Source organism: Dendrobates tinctorius, unplaced genomic scaffold (genome assembly GCF_039654945.1).
Source record: "Dendrobates tinctorius isolate UK_male_01 unplaced genomic scaffold, ASM3965494v1 ptg000015l, whole genome shotgun sequence".
NCBI lineage: Eukaryota > Metazoa > Chordata > Amphibia > Anura > Dendrobatidae > Dendrobates > Dendrobates tinctorius.
The window spans coordinates 39,756,596-39,776,671 of NW_027361683.1; the positions used below are offsets into that span (position 1 = coordinate 39,756,596).

General features: G+C 44.2%; 1 protein-coding gene across 1 annotated transcript in view; it reads right to left on the minus strand.

Moving 5' to 3' along the window:
• Nucleotides 1-2,048: 2,048 nt before the first annotated feature.
• GPN2 (GPN-loop GTPase 2) overlaps nt 2,049-20,076 on the minus strand; it is a 41,277-nt gene continuing 23,249 nt past the window's right edge. The window contains exons 4-5 of the mRNA XM_073563888.1: nt 3,875-4,002; nt 2,049-2,461 (exon numbers count right to left, since the gene is read on the minus strand). Of these exons, the coding sequence (XP_073419989.1) occupies nt 2,389-2,461; nt 3,875-4,002 (201 nt within the window). The 3' untranslated portion in view covers nt 2,049-2,388. The remainder of the gene's footprint in view (nt 2,462-3,874; nt 4,003-20,076) is intronic.

Consider the following 20,076-nt stretch of genomic DNA (forward strand, 5'->3'; position numbering starts at 1 on the left):
TGTTGGGGGTTTCCACTGTTTAGGCCCATCAGGGGCTCTGCAAACACAACATGATGCCCGCAGCCCATTCCATCAAAGTCTGCATTCCAAAACGTCACTCCTTCCCTTTCAAGCTCTCCCATGTGCCCAAACAGTGGTTCCCCCCACATATGGGGTATCAGCATGCTCAGGACAAATCGCACAACAACTGTGGGGGGGTATAATTTCTCCTGTTACCCTTGTCCTTGTAAAAATAAAAATTTGGGGGCAAAAAGATCATTTTTGTGGAAAAAAAAATGATTTTTTATTTTCACGGCTCTAAGTTATAAACTTCTGTGACGCACTTGAAGGTTCAAAGTGCTCACCACACATCTAGATAAGTTCCTTAAGGGGTCTAATTTCCAAAATGGGGTCACTTTTTGGAGGTTTCAACTGTTTAGGCACATTAAGGGCTCTCCGAACGCAACATGGCATCCGATTTCAATTCCAGCCAATTCTGCGTTGAAAATGTCAAACAGCTCCATCTCTTGCGAGCTCTGCCGTGTGCTGAAAAAGTGGTTTACCCCCACATATGGAGAAATTGTACAACAAATTTTGTGGTTGATTTTCTCTATTAACACTTGTGAAAATAAAAAAAAATTGGTTCTGAAGTAAATTTTTTGCAAAAAAAAAGTTAAATGTTAATTTTTTCCTTCCACATTGCTTTAGTTCCTGTGAAGCACATAAAGGGTTAATCTTCTTGAATGTGGTTTTGAGCACCTTGAGGGGTCTAGTTTTTAGAATGGTGCCACTTTTGGGTATTTTCTGTCATGTACACCCCTCAAAATTACTTTAAATATGATGTGGTCCCTAAAAAAAAAAAATGGTTTTGTAAATTTTGTTGTAAAAATGAGAAATCGCTGGTCAACTTTTAACCCTTATAACTTCCTAAAGGTACTGTCACACTAAGCGATATCGCTAGCAATATCGCTATAACTTGTGACGTTATAGCGATATTGCTAGCGATATCGCTGTGTCTGATACTTACCTACGACCGGCTCCCCCGCTGGTTATCGCTGATCGCGCAAGAACGTCCTGGACTGTTTCTCATCGTCAACTTCCTGTGGAGACGAGCGTGGACGCGGGCGGGAGGACGCAGGATCGCCTAGTGTGACAGGTAAGTAGCGACCCCCGTCCCCAGTGATGTCGCTGGTGAGATCTGCCTGTGTGGCAGCTCACTAGCGACCACTTAGCGATGCACCAGCGATCCTGACCGCGTCATATCGCTGGTGCATCGCTAAGTGTGACAGTACCTTTACAAAAAAAAATTTTGGTTCCAAAATTGTGCTGATGTAAAGTACACATGTGGGAAATGTTATTTATTAAGAAATTTGTGTGACATCTCTCTGATTTAAGGGCATAAAAATTTAAAGTTTTAAAATTGCAAAATTTTCGCCATATTTCCGTTTTCTTCATAAATATACACAAGACTTATCGAAGAAATTTTACCACTAACATGAAATACAATATGTCACGAAAAAACAATCTCAGAATCAGCGGGATCCATTAAAGCGTTCCAGAGTTATAACCTCATAAAGTGACACTGGTCAGAATTGTAAAAATTGGCCTGGTCATTAAGCTGCAAACTGGCTCTGTCGCTAAGGGGTTAAAGAGTGTCCTGGTTTGGGATGAAAGGCTGCAGTCACTATGTTACTACTGAAATTTTTCAATCCACACAGTGCACACCATGGCAAGATTGGGCAGTCATATGACTGCAAGTATGTGATTTGTATTCTTCTGCCGACATTCCGATTAGACATGCATGGCCTTGCTCAATACCAGTAAATTAAGCCAGGAGGAGCATGACTAGTCGGCGCGTGACCACATGTATGCAAAATTGCAAATCGCATAAGGGCAGTCACAAGACCCCACGCTCTCGACATCAGAGAATGCTGACCATTTGCAGTCTTCTGGATCCTCTCAGCGCATCCCGCAGTCACTTTGTAACTGCGGACTTTTATCCCAAACCTGCACAACCCCTTTAAGTCTTGTGGAGACTGTAGATACCCTATTAAGGAGAATCACACAACTTATTTTTATAAATGTTTCTTTTCTTCATAAAAAAAAAATAATTTACAATAAACAATCTTAGGCATGTTCTCAACAATTCAGAAATTTTAACATCAAGCATTCAAAATAGATGTAGAACATTCTCGAAAACAGCCATCCAAAACTCCGGGCATGTTCACAGATATTGCACTGGAGCTGTAGTTACGTGAAGACTATGTTGGCATTTTTAATGAGACTGCTGGACTACAACTCTGCACAAGAGGTGTAATGTTAGTGCAAAAAAAACAAACTGAATCCAGTAAGGCTTTGCTTTCATTCTAATATTTTTTGCAGATGAATATAAAGCTTTAGGACTGGCAATCATAAGTCTAAAGTTTCTTCTTCTACGTTTTTTTTTGTTTCTTCAATGTATTTCTCCTGAAAAGCCAGTGTTCTGGAGTGCGGGTTAAGGTTTTATTTAGCAGACACAGAATCCCTTTAATAGTTTATCAGTCAGTAGGATCAACCCTCCTAAGTCATCTAAATAGCCATGCAGGTCATAGGAAGCTGAATAAAATGATACCTTGATATCAGCAATCCAATGTCTATTCCAGAGAAATCCACGTTTTTCTTATACGTAAATGACCTGTTCAGGTCTATCGGGAGGTCACTGATCTGCATGAGACTGCCTCCAGTGCTTATTATAAATGAAAGGGGGATTACCAGTATGAGACATGTAGCTAACAGAACAGAGAACTGAATTTTGTCTCAAACACTTTAGCAGCTGCAGCTCTCACAGCCCTGCTGTACTGCAACAGTAGTGTCACCCTGGCTGCCTCTGAGATGGAAGGAGAAGCACTGAGAAGAACCTGCAGATGTGTCAGGTATAATCACTCCCAGTTCAGCAGTGACAGCAGCCAATACATATCACCCTGGTAACTCCCCTTTCATTTAATATATGCTCTGGAGGAGGCGGAGACTCATGCAGATCAGTGTCCGGCCCATTACATGTACGTACACACATATATATATATTCTTCTGGAATAAGATGTCGCAATTATCAAGGTATCATTTTATTCAGCTTTCTATGGCCTAAATGTCCATACAGACTGCTTAGGAGGGATGATCAAATTGACAGGTTCCCTTTAAGCTTTGTCCACATGTACACAGTCATTACAGTACAACCCCACAGGGTCTGGCGAAATTAGAGGTTATTGAAAAAGTGCCACAGAATATCTGGCGTTTATAGAGGAACAAACCCACCACAAGATATGCAATACTTTGGGAGATCCAGAAATTATATGTGATCTCTCCAAGACTGCTGTTCCTAAAGCCAAGAGGAAAACCAAAATTGGGAAAAATCCTGTAACATAAAAGCAAGTATACTCTCCTTTATGTGTGGTGGATTTTATAGGCTATATAATGATTCAACCAACAATATGATGAAAGGAAAAGTCTAAATCTGCTAAGTAATAGGCAGCTTGCAAGAGTATTTACAGTAATAGAGATGAGCGGATCACTTCACATAGCCATGGTCCATGTCAGTGCTCTCTGGCTGTAGACAGGAGCTGCTTGAATTTCCTGATCTTCCAAGTTCCCTGCTGCTGCGTTTTATTTGCCAGCCTGGAAAGATGTCTTCTATGCAGTGCACAGGTGACGTCTTGCCTGTCTGGCTAATCATAATCTGTGCCTGGGATCCAAGAAGATAAGTAAATTTGGCAGCTCCTGTGCACAGCCAGAGAGCACGGACCTGGACCATGGCTGTGTGACGAGATCCGCTCATCTCTAGTATTTCCTTCTTCCCTTTTCTAAAATACTAGGCAGAATATTGTGCCCATGGCCATATTTACTTGTAAGAAAAGGATACGATGTGAAATGGAAATCTGCTCCCATGGCTACAGACATAAGATTTCCAAGTGATCGATTATCCTCCCCAAAGCAGAAGCCACTGGCTTTGTCCACAGCAGCCAAGACGCACTTCAGACTTTCTTCATCCTAAGCAAAACACAATTCTTTACTAACAAAAAAATGACAGCCAAGTTTACAGGTATTATGTCCACAGTGTTCAAATGAAAATTTCTCCAGCCATCCTGCAAAAATTTGTACCAAATTGTTAAGAGGTTGATGCCAATGTCCGTGTAAACAGCAGCAATCCCTGGTTCCTTTGTCCCTTACTGGTCTCTATACAATCTGACCTCCTGCCATAGGTCATCTTTTCATAGGAGGCAGGTTTGTGGAGATAGGCATCGGACCAGCACAGTGTAGTATAGTTTATTACATTACGTGTGTGACGCTTTACAATTAGAAAATAGTAAGTAGATGGCATATATCCAGAGTGTGACTCCTGAGGGGGGTATGTGCACACGTTGCAGATTTGCCGCTGTGGATTCGCTGCAGATCCGCAAGTGATTTACAGTACAATGTTATTCTATGGGGAAAAAAATTTGCTGTGAACAGGCTGCGGAAATATCTGCGTGGACACGCAGCGGTTTTTTTTCCCACAGCATGTCAGTTCTTTGTGCGGATTCCGCAGCGTTTTAACACCCATTCCATTACAGGAATCCACAGGTATAAAAACGCAGGCTAAATCCGAACAAAATCCACATAAAAAAAGCACGGATTTTGACCTGCGGATTCTGACAACAGATGCAGATTCCGCGCAGAAAATTCCACAACATGTGCACATACCCTAACCATTTCTGAAGCCAACAATTTGTAACAGGCTATAAACAATTCTAAGGCTGTGTGCACAGGTTGTGGATTTTGATGAGGATCCGCAGCGTTTTTTCCACGCGGATTTACATCAATTCCGCAGTATAGTGCACAGGCAATGTTAGTCTATGGTAAATGAAGAATTGCTGTGCACATGCTGCAGAAAAACCTGCACAGATTTGCAGCGTTTTCTTTCCGCAGCATTTCAATTCCTTTTGCGGATCCGCAACAGCGTTTTCCATTTTGGCACAAAAAATATTCTCACTCTCTCATCGATTCCGCATGAAAACCACAACCGTTTTTCCCTGCGGTTTCTGCCAAGAGATGCGGATTCTGTGCAGAAAATTCCGCACAATAATCTGCAACGTGTGCACATACCCTTAGAGCATTAGTTACAAAGGTATTAGAACGGGATTTACCATAAATATTTGATTTGGGGAACTTTATTTGATGCAATACATAATTATAATGTCTGTAAAATTATGCGGACCATATGAATAAGCTTTTTTTATCCTCTCATTCCGACCTTGCAGATTTTGCTGCAGATCCATAGATATTCTACAGCAAAATCACCAACAATTTTGACTTCTCCATTGTACTTAATAAGAAAAATCCACAAAACTCTTGGTGACCAAAGATGTGAAAACTTATTGAAAATTAGCAATTTCAATTGGCACACATTTTTCTGCATATTGCGAATGAAATCTGTTAGAGACGTATCCATTTTAATGCTACCGATTTTAAGTCAGAAAATCAGGCCTGAAAATTTGCAATCCTAATATAAACCTAGCCTCTCAGATGACCTGTGTGTATCTTATTGAGTATACAAGGTGTCTGCTCCAAAACTAATCTGTGAAGAAATATCAGTATTCAAACCTTTGAGTAAACAGACAGCCCTGTATAAGGATTACCGCAACATGTCAATTCTCCTAATAGTCAAAAAAATGTTCATAATGTTAAATTATTCTTACTTACAGTGCGGCAAAAAAAATCTTTACACTTGCGCAGCAAAAAAAAACTTTACATACAGTGGGGCAAAAAAAAGTATTTAGTCAGTCAGCAATAGTGCAAGTTCCACCACTTAAAAAGATGAGAGGCGTCTGTAATTTACATCATAGGTAGACCTCAACTATGGGAGACAAACTGAGAAAAAAAAATCCAGAAAATCACATTGTCTGTTTTTTTTTCATTTTATTTGCATATTATGGTGGAAAATAAGTATTTGGTCAGAAACAAGCAATCAAGATTTCTGGCTCTCACAGACCTGTAACTTCTTCTTTAACAGTCTCCTCTTTCCTCCACTCATTACCTGTAGTAATGGCACCTGTTTAAACTTATCATCAGTATAAAAAGACACCTGTGCACACCCTCAAACAGTCTGACTCCAAACTCCACTATGGTGAAGACCAAAGAGCTGTCAAAGGACGCCAGAAACAAAATTGTAGCCCTGCACCAGGCTGGGAAGACTGAATCTGCAATAGCCAACCAGCTTGGAGTGAAGAAATCAACTGTGGGAGCAATAATTAGAAAATGGAAGACATACAAGACCACTGATAATCTCCCTCGATCTGGTGCTCCACGCAAAATCCCACCCCGTGGGGTCAGAATGATCACAAGAACGGTGAGCAAAAATCCCAGAACCACACGGGGGGACCTAGTGAATGAACTGCAGAGAGCTGGGACCAATGTAACAAGGCCTACCATAAGTAACACACTACGCCACCATGGACTCAGATCCTGCAGTGCCAGACGTGTCCCACTGCTTAAGCCTGTACATGTCCGGGCCCGTCTGAAGTTTGCTAGAGAGCATTTGGATGATCCAGAGGAGTTTTGGGAGAATGTCCTATGGTCTGATGAAACCAAACTGGAACTGTTTGGTAGAAACACAACTTGTCGTGTTTGGAGGAAAAAGAATACTGAGTTGCATCCATCAAACACCATACCTACTGTAAAGCATGGTGGTGGAAACATCATGCTTTGGGGCTGTTTCTCTGCAAAGGGGCCAGGACGACTGATCCGGGTACATGAAAGAATGAATGGGGCCATGTATCGTGAGATTTTGAGTGCAAACCTCCTTCCATCAGCAAGGGCATTGCAGATGAAACGTGGCTGGGTCTTTCAACATGACAATGATCCAAAGCACACCGCCAGGGCAACGAAGGAGTGGCTTCGTAAGAAGCATTTCAAGGTCCTGGAGTGGCCTAGCCAGTCTCCAGATCTCAACCCTATAGAAAACCTTTGGAGGGAGTTGAAAGTCCGTGTTGCCAAGCGAAAAGCCAAAAACATCACTGCTCTAGAGGAGATCTGCATGGAGGAATGGGCCAACATACCAACAACAGTGTGTGGCAACCTTGTTAAGACTTACAGAAAACGTTTGACCTCTGTCATTGCCAACAAAGGATATATCACAAAGTATTGAGATGAAATTTTGTTTCTGACCAAATACTTATTTTCCACCATAATATGCAAATAAAATGAAAAAAAAAAACAGACTGTGATTTTCTGGATTTTTTTTTCTCAGTTTGTCTCCCATAGTTGAGGTCTACCTATGATGTAAATTACAGATGCCTCTCATCTTTTTAAGTGGTGGAACTTGCACTATTGCTGACTGACTAAATACTTTTTTGCCCCACTGTATAAAATCCACATCATAATTTCACTTTTTAAAAGTGTACACAATGGGGGAGATAATAAATAACTGTCTAATATTAAAGCTGGCTTTGTTGCAAATATCAACCAATCAACGCTCAGTTTTCACTTCTCTGGTAAAGTGAAAGCTGCACTCTGGTTGTTATGTGCAGCTCAGCCAGTTTTGCTATTAGGCAGTCTTTTATTATCTCCCTCAGTTTTTTATTATCTCCCACAATAGGTCGAAAGAAGCTTAAAATGGAAGACAAATCCCGTGCCTTGGTCTGCTCGAGAAGGGGGATTCGGTGATTGCTGTAGCTAGAGATCTGGGAGTGTCAAGAGAAGCAATTTATCAACTGAAGCGGTCGGCGGCATCATTGCCTCCAGGGATGGTACCGCAGAGGAAGTCAGGCTCCGGCGCACCTAAGAAGACTTCACCAAGGACTGATAAGCTTCTGAGGCGTGAAGTGATGTCACATCCTTCTATAACTGCTGTTGAACTAAAAAACAAGTACCCTATGCTCCTCCAGAACATTGAAACTAGGACAATTCGTCACCGCCTGCAGAAGGACCTGGGTCTACCAAGTTGCCGTGCAGCAAAGAAGCCCCTGCTCACAGCAGCAATGAAGAAGAAAAGGCTTGCCTTTTGTAAGAAATATCAAGATTGGACATCTGAAGAGTGGAAGAAAGTGATGTTTAGTGATGAGAGCACTTTCAGGCTGGTCAGGGGAGGCTCAAAGGTTGTGCGTTGTCCAAGTACCGTGTCATGGTATCACCCAAAATATACAGTTAAGACTGTTAAACACCCTGACAGTGTGATGATGTGGGGTGCATTCAGTGGAAGCATGGGCAGGGCAGGTTTGTACTTCCTTCCCAAGAATGTAACTATGAAAGCAAGCAATTATATTACTGTTTTGGAAGAACACAAGCTTACTTTTTGGGTCATACATCAGTGTGATTACTTCATGCATGATGGAGCCCCTGTCCACAAAGCCAAGGCCGTGAGAAAGTTTCTCAGTGACCATAACATTAACATTTTAGAGTGGCCAGGTAATTCCCCTGACCTTAACCCCATAGAAAATGCCTGGAATTTAATGAAAAACAAGGTTCAAGAGACACGACCCAGCAACATCAACAATCTAAAGGAGGTGCTGAAGACACTGTGGGTAAACATGGACTCCACATACTTAGCCAGCCTTGCTGAATCCATGCCTAAACGACTGCAGATGGTGATAAAATGTAAGGGTGACATGACTAAATACTAATTGTAATAAAATATCCACAATAAAACACTTGAATCCACTTGAATATTAAGATTTTGTGGTTTCATTGAACTTGTAAAGATTTTTTTTGCCGGCACTGTATATAGAGTCATCAAATGCCACAGCACTTTACAGATATTGTCATCGCTGTTCCTATTGGGGCTCACAAACTAAATTCCTCATCAGTATGTCTTAGAGCAGCGGTCCCCAACCTTTTTGACCTCGAGAGCCACATTCAGCACAGAGAGGGTCGCGAGCCACATTCAGCTCTGAGAGGGGTCACGAGCAACATCCTGCTTCTGTCCCCCTCAGTCGTGTCATCCAAAGCCCCCATTATGGGTATAATGATAACCAAAGCTTTTCCACAGAAATCACTCCAAAGCAGTACACAGATCCAGGGGTTCTCACAATGCCCCAATTCAGTTTTTTCCCCCCCATCAAGTACTCCCAACACACTGTTGCATCCAGCTTGAAGAACCTCCTCTAATAGGTAGTATCATTCTCCAGCAAACCATAACTAAAACATCTCTAAACCCCTAAGACCAGTATATGTGCATTCAGATCTGATCTTCTGTGCAGGGCTACTCAAAAATTCACCATTTTGAGATGTGCTCTTCATACCCGTTTGCTAGACCAGGAGCTAATGCACCAAGCTGGCAGACAGTCACGAGCCACAATTCCAGGGACAGCGAGCCATATGTGGCTCCCGAGCTATGGGTTGGAGTCCCCTGTCTTAGAGTGTAGAAGGAAACCGGAGAACCTGGGAGGAAACCCAGGCAACACGGGAAGAACATACAATCTCCTTGCAGATGTTGTCCTTGGTGGAATTTGAACCCAGGACTCCAGCGCTGCAAAGCAACAGTGCTAACTACTGAGCCTACCCCATCTGGCTTATAGGAACGACCAAAGAATATAGAGAAGTCAAATATGCCACTTTCCAAAAAAATTCCAAAATGCCACAGTGACTTAATAAATATGGTTTTCAGGATTATATAGGAGCAATGATAACTATTCCCCAGGTATACTTTGAAAATCTGGATGGTGTACTATGTCGTTTGGATCACTAGTCCAACAGGTGATTTCCCGGTAGTTTCTCATTTCCCACTATGACTGGAAGGTCTATACACACACATACATACATACAGATATACTGCCGATGCGGCTGCACCGGGGCCTGGAGGTGGAGGGGGACCCTTGCAGGCAGGCATGGACAGCATCACCACCCAATTTGTGCTGGGGCTCCAAGCTGTCAGAGTCCGCCCCTGCGCGCACACAGAGAGACCTGTCAGTCAAAAGGAGTAGAGTGGGCCAAAGTAATCAGAGACTGGTCTCTTGGACTAGTCATCATAGGCTCCAGATGCCAGAAGCATATGGTCTCTGAAACACTGAAGCAAACATGCAGGTACCCTTTTACCCCTTCTGGACATTGTACATAACGTTACGTAATACTTTTAAGTGTGTTCCAGCAAATGGATGTACTGCTACATCCTGGCGATCATGCGGGCATCGGAGCTGTGTCTGCATGATCGCCGCCAGTAGATCGAATTTAGGGATAGCCGAGCCCTGGCAGTCATAGTCAGGGGAGGTGCCCGCAGTGCCCTGGCTGTTTTACCTTCTAAATGCTAGCATGAATAGTGATCACAGAATTTAGAATGCTAGGAGAGGGAGGGAACCCACTCTCCCACTCAATAAGTTTGTGGGGATGCCCAATTGTGGGGGTCTGATGGTTGCCATGACAGCAGGTAGTCAAATAATGACCTACTGGTCTGTCAGCCTGTTAGAGCATGCCAGGAGTATGGTCTAAAAAGCGTTCTGCCAGTGTAACACTGACAGGTATAATGCATTTCAGTGCTGGTGCATTGCAACACATTCACTTTTATTACTCCAGAAGGACTACATTAAAAAAAAAAACAAACAAAAAAAAAAAAAAACACTAAATATGTATATATGTGAAAACGAAAAGTACACATTTGGTATAGCCACGTCCAGAATGAACCGATCTACAAAACATTCACTGAAGGGATTAACTAGTGACAACCGCAAAAAAAAAAAAAAAAAAAAAAAAAAAGTAAAAACAAGGCAAAAAAACTAAGCCTTTTCATCATATAGCCATACAAAAAGTGGAATAAAACAAGCTCAAAAAACACCAAGGTTACTTACCGGTAGCCGTTTTTTCCCAGAACCCATGACAGCACACTTAACAGAGGGATCTGCCCAGTCAGGACAGGAAACCTACTGAAATAAAAGGGCGGTACCTCTCCCCTGCTTCAGTTGGGTTACAGAGCATGATGACCTCTGGGTTTCATTTACACACATAACCAACACCACATTATAAAAAAACACCCGAACTACAGTGCACACCCATAAGGTGAAAAAGGGGGGGGGGGGGTATAAGGGTGCTGTCATGGGTTCTGGAGAAATCGGCTACCGGTAAGTAACCTTGGTGTTTTCCTTTCACCCATGACAGCACACCTGAGAGAGGCCTCAGATTCCGTAACGACCTCCTTAGCTTTTTTTTTTTATTCCCCTTTTTTAACAGGGTCTTTAGGGAACCTTCAAACTCAGCCCTGATCACAGACCTAAGGCTTGCTATGAAGTCAGAGGTCTCCTCCAGGATAGTTTTTTGGATACGGTCCGAGCAGAGACTCTTCTGCCAATGGACTGCCAGTTGGGTCCCACATGGGGCACATTATCTATTTTTCTTCTTGGCACTAGCCTTCCTAGGCCCCTAGTGATTTAAGCAAGAAAATGTCCCTTATTAACAAAAGGTTACATTCACGTAGATGACTCATCACCAGCTGTCATATCAAGGGTACTGGATTCGGAGGCTGATCAGGGGGTACATACGACATCCCTTCTGGATACTGAGGAGTCCTTACACTCCTCTGACTGGGACGGCTGCCACTTGAGTGGCTGCTCCCTTTAGTGCACCCATACTGGTGAGCGGGCACTGGTAGTGGTGAATGCTGCTGCTCTCCTCTTAGATCTTCCATGATGGAGAACCTTGGACATAAACGCCTGTTTATGGTCATCACCTTACTTTATAAGGGATCCACTGTGCTTCTCCTCAGTTCTGCCTCCTCCGGTGCCCAAAATGCCTCTCCCCCTCTACAGCCCCCCGCCAGAATGCGCCGAGTCCCCATGCGTCCAGGTAGGCACTCTCGCCCAGGGAGCCGCCCTCTTGTTTCCAGTTGACCCCCTCTGACATCACGTGGGCATGCCCATTCCCAGTGTGCCTTACCTGTAACGTCAGCGGAGCGCCCCCCCTCCCCCGGAAGCCTCACTCGCCATGGAGATTGCGGCCAGAAGATGGAGAGAGATGTGGCAGATTCAGATCAGCCAGCCAGGCCTGCATCTGTGCCGCTTGCATGTACACTAAGGTCCTCTGGACCCGCGGACGGCACTTCCAGCACTTGAAAGTCGGCTTACAGGCATGTGCCTGCTCTTCCAGTACCGGGACAGGAGTGGTTAAGCAGGGGAAAAAAAAAAAAAAACACCCTTTCAACCCGCCCTGGTCTCAGCACAATAGTTCCCATCAGAACAGAAAATCCAACTGAAGCAGGAGGTACCGCCATTTTATTTCAGTAGGTTTCCTGTCCTGGCTGGGCAGATCCCTCTCTAAGGCGTGCTGTCATGGGTGAGGGGAAAAAGTTGAATGTAAATAACAATGGTATTGATGAAAATATAATTTTGACCAGCAAAAAACAAACCCTCATTCAGCTCCATCGGTGGAAAACTAAATAAGTCAGACCTATCAATTAAAGTGATGCAAAAACAATTGCTTTTTTCCTATAAAATAATTTTTGTGTAAAAGCAGCAAAAGACAGTTACTTACCGGTAACTGGATTTCTCAGAGCCCATGACCGCAACACGGAGAGAGGGGATCTGCCTTTCAGGGACAGAAACCGACAGATAAAAAGAGCGGTACCTCTCCTTCGCATCAGTTGGTTTACAGAGCATAGGAGGGCCTCCAGGTTAATGACAACAATTATATATCTATCATACTGCTTATCAGAAAAAACACTGTCAATACATATACCACACTATAAAACGGTGAAAACGTGCTCACCACACACATGACGGGAGGGAATAAACAGGTGCTGCCATAGGCTCTGAGAAATCCTGTTACCAGTAAGTAACTAGGTCTTTCTCGTTCCCCAATGACAGCACCACGGCGAGAATTACAGAGAGATGTAACTTAAGGGAGGGACCACAGCCTGAAAAACCCTTCTCCTGAAGGTTAGGTCAGAAGAGGCTAAGTCCAGGAGATAGTGCTTGAAAAAGGTAGAAGGTGATGACCAAGTGGCAGCCTTACAGATCTGCTCTATTGATACCTTCGACCTTTCTGCCCAGGAGGTTGCCATCGCTCTTGTAGAATGAGCTTTCAGACCTTCATGGGCGATATTCCCACTAGATGAGTAGGCCAAAGCTATTGCATCTTTTATCCATCTCGCCAAGGTACTTTTGGAGGCCTCGAGTCCCTTCCTAGGCCCCTGAAAGCACACAGAGATCCTTCCTTCCTACACCCCTTGGTGACTCTAGGGACTGAACCAAACATCTTCTAACATTAAGATGTGGAATCTTTCTTCCCTATTCTTAGGGTTAAATCAAAAGGAAAGAAGGACTACCTCTTGGCATCTGTGGAAACGAGATGCCACCTTGAGCAAGCAAGCAGGTCTTAAAATAACCCTATCCTCTAGGATTTTAGTGAAAGGAGGGCCTGCAGATAAGGCCTGTATGTTGCTTACCTTCCGGGCTGATGTTAAAGACCGATTTAAGTGACAGGACACAGAGGGACAGAATCTAGAATTTCAAATAGAGGACCTGTTAGGGCCGATAGGACTAGATTTAAATCCCATGGCGCTAGCTTCTGGCTAACAATTGGCCTAGGCCTAGCAGAGACTAAAATCGCACCAGCCATGGATTGCCTGCTATGTCTTGATTATATGGGGCCCCTGGGGCTGCCACCTGGACTTTCAGGGTGCTGGTTGCCAGGCCTCGTTCCAACCCCTTCTGCAGAAATTCCAGGATTGCTGTAACCGGAACCCCCATCCTGGATTCTTACCCCTGAGGTGAATAGGAATTTCCTCCAGGTTTTACCAAAAGCACTCGTGGTAACAATTTTCCTACTCTTTAGCAGGGTGGAAACTAAATTTGGTGAAAACCCTCTATCCCTCAATAGCGCCCCTTCAAATTCCATGCTGTCAAATGAAGGTTCGCCGCCTGAGGGTGGAACACCGGGTCCAAGAAAGAATGTCCAGAAGTTTCTCAGCCAGGAAATCAAAGTTCTTTTTGGCCAAAATGGGGCTATTAGTATTATTTTCGATTTGTCCTCCCTGATCTTTCTTAGAACTGCTGGGATGAGAACAGGGGAAAGGCATAGGCTAGGCTCCGCATGGGATCATAAAGGCATCTAGGGTGCAAAATTCTCTACCTTTTTGTTGTTGATATTGGTAAACAGATCTATGACCGGGAGGGCCCCACATTTCCACGATCTGTTTGAAAACAGACTCGTTCAGAGCCCACTCGACCTGTCTTAATTGAGTAGGGCTCAGAAAAACTGCCTTTTAGTTCTCACTCCCTGAATGTGTAGGAGCCGATAGGGATAGATTATTTTCTGCCAAACTGAAAATCAGGGATGCTATGTCCATTAGGGTCCGGGACCTGGTTCCCCCTTGATGGTTTATATAGGCCACTGCAACCTGATTGTCCGAAATTACTCGCACATAATGACCCTGCAGACGATCCAGGAATTCTAACAGGGCGTACCTTACTGCCAATAGCTCGTACAGGTTTGTAGCTGTGCCCACTGAACTGCTGGCGAACAAGCAATAAGGAAACCCAGCAGGGACATGGCCTTCCTCAAAGTCATAGATGGGTTCTGTGAGGCTTTTGATATCTGGTCTATAATCTTCCCCTTATTCTGTACTGTGAGACGGCACTCCTGCTTTCGAGAGTCCAATATTAATTCCTAGAAACTCTTGCACCGTCCTTGGCTCAAGCCTTGACTTTTTCAGATTTAGGAGCCAGCCCAGGTCTACTAGAGTAGTCATTACTCTGCTTAGCTGTTCTCTACAAAGTTGAGCCAAGTCGCCTTTTACCAGAAAGTCGTCCAAATAAGGGACTGTCAGAATGTCATGTTCTCTCAGGTGCTTCATTGCTTCTCCCTTCATGGAGACAGCTATTCTGAGGAACCTGTGGGAATCTGTTTTAGGGACATTTTAGTATGCGTCGCTGAGATCCAGAACCGCCATAAAACAATTTGGAAACAGTATTCTGATGATCTACTTTATTGACTCCATCTTGAATTTCTGAGTTTTTACATAACCGTTCAGCCCCTTCAAATTTACGATTGTTCGGTAAGTCCCATCTGGCTTGTTTACCAGGAACAACGGGGAGTAGAATCCTTCTCTTCTTTCTCGCGGGGGAACTTCCTGGAGAACGGCTTTGTTTACAAGGTCCAAAACCTTGCACTCCAGAGCCTCTTGTTCCTCCGGAGAGGACCTTAGGGAAGTCACAACAAAGGTCTGGGAAGGGAGGGAATGGAAGTCTATCCGAAGGCCCGCCCTAACAAGATTTAGAATCCAGTGGCTATTTGAAATCTTTCACTTTGAGTGCTTCCTATCCCAAGAGAAGTTTCCGAAGCGGAAACTCTTGTCTTTCCCCTTCCCCTCATCCCATCTACTCTGCTCCCTCGGGGGCTTCCTACGGATGAATTTTCTGCTTCAAAAAAACCATTTGAGCTTGGGGGGGTGGCCAGGTTAGGGAAGCCTTTCTTCTTGTCCCCAGCCTCATGAAGGATGTCATTAATGTTTCCCAAACAAAAACTCCTTCACATGGGATTGAGCATAACTTTAATTTGATCTGCAAATCTCTCAGTCAGCATTTGAACCAAAGTGCTCTACGGGCTGCGTTTGAAAGAGCTGCAGACTTGGATGTTAATTTGACCGAGTCAGCTGAAGAATCCGCCAAGAAAGCAGCTGCCCCCTGTATCAAGGGATTGGACAATAGCACTTTGTTTCTGGGTATCCCATCCCAGAGCTGTTTCTCTAGCTGATCCACCCATATCATAAGGGATCTAGAGGTACAGGTGGTTGCTATAGCTGGCCTAAGAATACCCCCTGATGTTTCCCATGCCCCTTTAGATAAAGGCTGATGCTTTTCTTAATGGGTTATTTTATGGTTCCCATGTCTTCAAAGGGGAGGGCAAATTTTTTAGAGGCATTGGCAAACGCGACATCTAATTTGGGGACTTTATCCCATGACGTTGATGCAGCATCCTCGAAGGGGTATTTTCTTTTAAGGGAAGGTACTGATGAATTCTTCCCATCAGGTGTTTCCCACTCTTTTTTGATTGGGGACTGGATGTTTTCATTCAGGGGAAATGCTTTTTGATTCCTCTGGCCCAAACCCCCACTTATGTCCTGTACTGTTTTGTCAGGGCGAGGGTCTATCACCCCCATAGATCTTACCGCCTTAACCAAACTTTCTACCTACTCTAGAGGAAAACAGTGGCGCCCCCCATTTTATCATCCCAGGATGAGGATGAATCGGATATATCTGAGTCTTTCTCCCTGGAGCTAGAGGACTCAGACTGGGTGTAATTGGTGCTTTTTTTGCTCTTTGACTTTATTCCCTTGTGAGGTATCTAAAGGCACTTTTGACCTCCGATTTGATTACAGATTTTAGTTCGGAGGCAAAGTCTGGGGTATCATCGCAAAGCACTTGTCCTATGCAGTAATGACATAGCCTCTTGTGCAAGGTGACTGGTAATTCTTTAACACATGGTGCAACATCTGTGCTTTGATTTTCCCAATCTCTTCCTTCCCTAAATAACTAAAGAAGAGAAGGGAAACTCAATTTCAAGGTGAACTTTCACGAAGATCACTCGCCAATCAGACGCAGCAGCCGGCTCTGGAAGAGGGATAAGATCCAATCAGGGCAGTGGAGTCAGTAAGCCAAACCTCCGACTCCTCAATTTTCATGACCCCAACTCCCTCATACCAGGGCTGTGGAGTCTGTAAGCCAAACATACGACTCCACAGCCCTGGATCCAATAAGGGTTTTTTTTGAAGATGGAGATTTGTCCATAGTGCCTGAATCCCTGCTGTGCTGCGTAGAAAGGCTGCTGGAATGTCCGCTCTGCTTACTTACAGAAACATGCTTTTTCGGTTTCTGCCGCTGGGGTGACTGTGGCTGCTGCGGTTCGCTGTCCTCCATCCTGCCTGGGACACCTTGCAGCAAGGAGCGTCTCCACGCTTCACTTTTTTAATCTAGCGCCGGCCTCCTCAGCCCTACTTCCGGTCTTCCCCAGAAGTACCTCCTCTGTAGTGACCTCCCTGGCCGCATCATCGTGGATCTGGTGCGGGGGCTGCACTCCCCCCAAATCACCTTGCAAGACCCCTCAGTCCCAGCGGTAGCGGCTTCAGGCACCGCACCAGCCGCTGCCGGACTGGCCAGGCCTGGACCATCTTAATCCAAAATTTTCATCCAGGAACCACAGAGCTGAAGGTTTCCCATCAGGGACAGGAAACTAACTGGTTTTATCTGTAGGTTTCCAGGCCCTGAAGGTCAGATCCCCTCTCTCCGTGGTGCCGTCATGGGGTAAGGAGAAACACTTATTTTTACCACAAGGTAAACAGCATAAAAAAAAAAAAAAATCAAATTCCTGTTTTTTGTTCATTCAGCCTCCAAAAAAGAAAAAAAAAAATAGAAAGTGATCAAAAAAATGTTATATCCCTGGATATGGTACCAATAAAAATGTCAAATGTCTACTTAGCCCACAAAAAAGTCCTTACATGACTGTCAACAGAAATATAGAAAAGTGTATAGATTAAAAAATTGCAGGCTAAAAAAAATCATTAAAAAATGATTTTTTATTTTCACGGCTCTGCGTTATAAACTTCTGTGAAGCACTTAGGATTTCAGAGTGCTCACCACACATCTATATAAGTTCCTTTGGGGGTCTAGTTTCCAAAATGGGATCACTTGTGGGGGAGCTCCAATGTTTAGGCACACAGGGGCTCTCCATACGCGACATGGTGTCCGCTAACGATTGGAGCTAATTTTCCATTCAAAAAGTCAAATGGTGCTCCTTCCCTTCCAGGCCCTGCCATGCGCCCAAACAGTGGTTTATGACCACATATGAGGTATTGGTGTACTCAGGAGAAATTGCCCAACAAATTTTAGGATCTATTTTATCCTGATGCCTATGTGAAAATGAAAAAAAATTGATGCTAAAAGAAAATTTTTGTTGGAAAAATGAAAATGTCCATTTTTTCCTTCCACGTTGCTTTAGTTCCTGTGACACCTGAAGGGTTAATAATCTTCTTGAATGTAGTTTTGAGTAGCTTGAGGGGTGCAGTTTTTAGAATGGTGTCACTTTTGGGTATTTTCTGCCATATAGACCCCTCAAAGTGACTTCAAATGTTAGGTGGTCCCTAAAAAAAATGGTTTTGTAAATTTTGTTGCAAAAAAATGAGAAATCGCTGGTGAATTTTCAACCCTTATAACTTCCTAAAAAAAAAAAAAATATTTGTTTCCAAAATTGTGCTGATGTAAAGTAGACATGTGGGAAATGTTAAGAAATGCAAAAATTATTGACCTAAATTTACCACTAACATGAAGTGTTATGTCATGAAAAAAGAAACAAAAAAAAAAAAAACCCCAATCTCAAAATTGCTAAGATCCGTTGAAGCGTTCCTGAGTTATTACCTCATAAAGGGACACTGGTGAGAATTGCAAAAAATGGCCAGGTCATTAAGGTCAAAATAGGCTGGGTCATAAAGGGGTTAAAATATGGTGATGGAAAAAAAGAAAAAAAAAAAAAAGAATTTGGATACTCACTATAAAATCTCTTTCTTGGAGCTTTCATTGAGGGGCATGGGGGGGTATATGCTGCTGCCACTAGGTAAACAAAGTTAAAGGGAATCTGTCACCCTAATTTTTCGCCTATCAGATAAGGCCCCCCCCGATGTAACCTGAAAGAAAAACGAGTTAGATTATACTCACCCTGGCGTTCGGTCCGGTCCAATGGGTGTCGCCGTCCCGTTCGGCGCATCCCATCTTCTGACAGTGACGTCCTCTTTGCTGCCTGTCGTGGCTCCTGCACAGGCGCACTGCTCTGCCCTGTTGAGGGCAGAGAGGACTCCTGCAGTGTGCAGGCATCGGGAGAGGTCCAGCGCCTGCGCACTGCAGTATTCTGTTCTGCCTCAACCCATCGGACCAAAACAGGACTGCACCCCCAGTGAGTATAATCTAACTCCTTTTTCTTATCTTTCAGGTTACATCGGGGCCTTATCTAGAGCATTATAGAATGCTGTGGATAAGAACTTGATGTCGGTGCCGGCAGCTGATAGGCAAAAAATAGGGTGACAGATTCCCTTTAACTCCTCTTCAGCACGTTACATCCACCAACTGGAACCAAGCTAATCGGTTAGAAAGAAGTAGGAGAAGAAACAAAAGGAAAGGAAAAGCATAAAACTAGCCAACTGGAACAAAAATGGAGGGTCCTACATCCCCCAACGAAAGCTCAGAAAAAAAATTTCACTGTGAGTATCCAAAATCTTTTTGTTCTCTATCGCTTCATTAGGGGGCATAGGAAATCATGTGACATCCTAAAGCAGTCCCAAGGGTGGGAGGAGAAAGGAAGAAGCCATATCTCAACATGTGAGCCCAGGCTATTGTTGCATGCATAACCTTCCTGCTTAAGCTCGCATCTGCAGAGTCATAGGTGTGTAAGATTTGGAAACCGTATGAACTGAGGACCAGGTAGCAGCCTTGCATAGCTACAAAGCATAATCTTGATGAATAACGGCGCAGGAGGCCCGCCTGATAGAAGTGATGGTCACCAGGAACACCACTTTCCAGGAAAGGTACCTCAAAGACACCTTGCAGTGGTTCAAATGGAGCTTCCTGCAGAACGCATAGTACCAGGTTAAGGTCCCAGACGTCCATAGGCGCCCTATAGGGAGGTACCAAATGGGAGACTCCATGGATAAAAGTCTTCTCCTGCAAATTGGTAGCAATTCTGCGCTGGAACAAAACGCATAAGGCCGATATTTGTCTCCTGAGGGAACTCAGGGCCAAGCCCGAGTCTATGCCCGACTGGAGAAAAGCCAAGATGTTGGGGGATCGAGAATCTCAGCGGAGAAACACCACGGCTTCGACACCAATCGAATAACACCTTCCAGGTGTGGTGGTAAACTCGTGCTGAAGCAGGCTTCCGGGCGCTAATCATTGTAGCGACTACCTTGCTCCCGAACCCTGCCTGGGTTAGAATCCAAGATTCAATGGCCACGTCGTCAAACACTGGGCCCCCTGAGTTCAGGTGGCAAGTCGGTCCTTGGGAAAGTAGATCCGGGCGCTCTGGTAGACGCCAAGGGACGTCGGCGAGTAGCAGCATTAGATCTGTGTACCATGCTCGACGGGGCCAATCTGGGGCCAGCGGGATTGTCGTCACACCTTC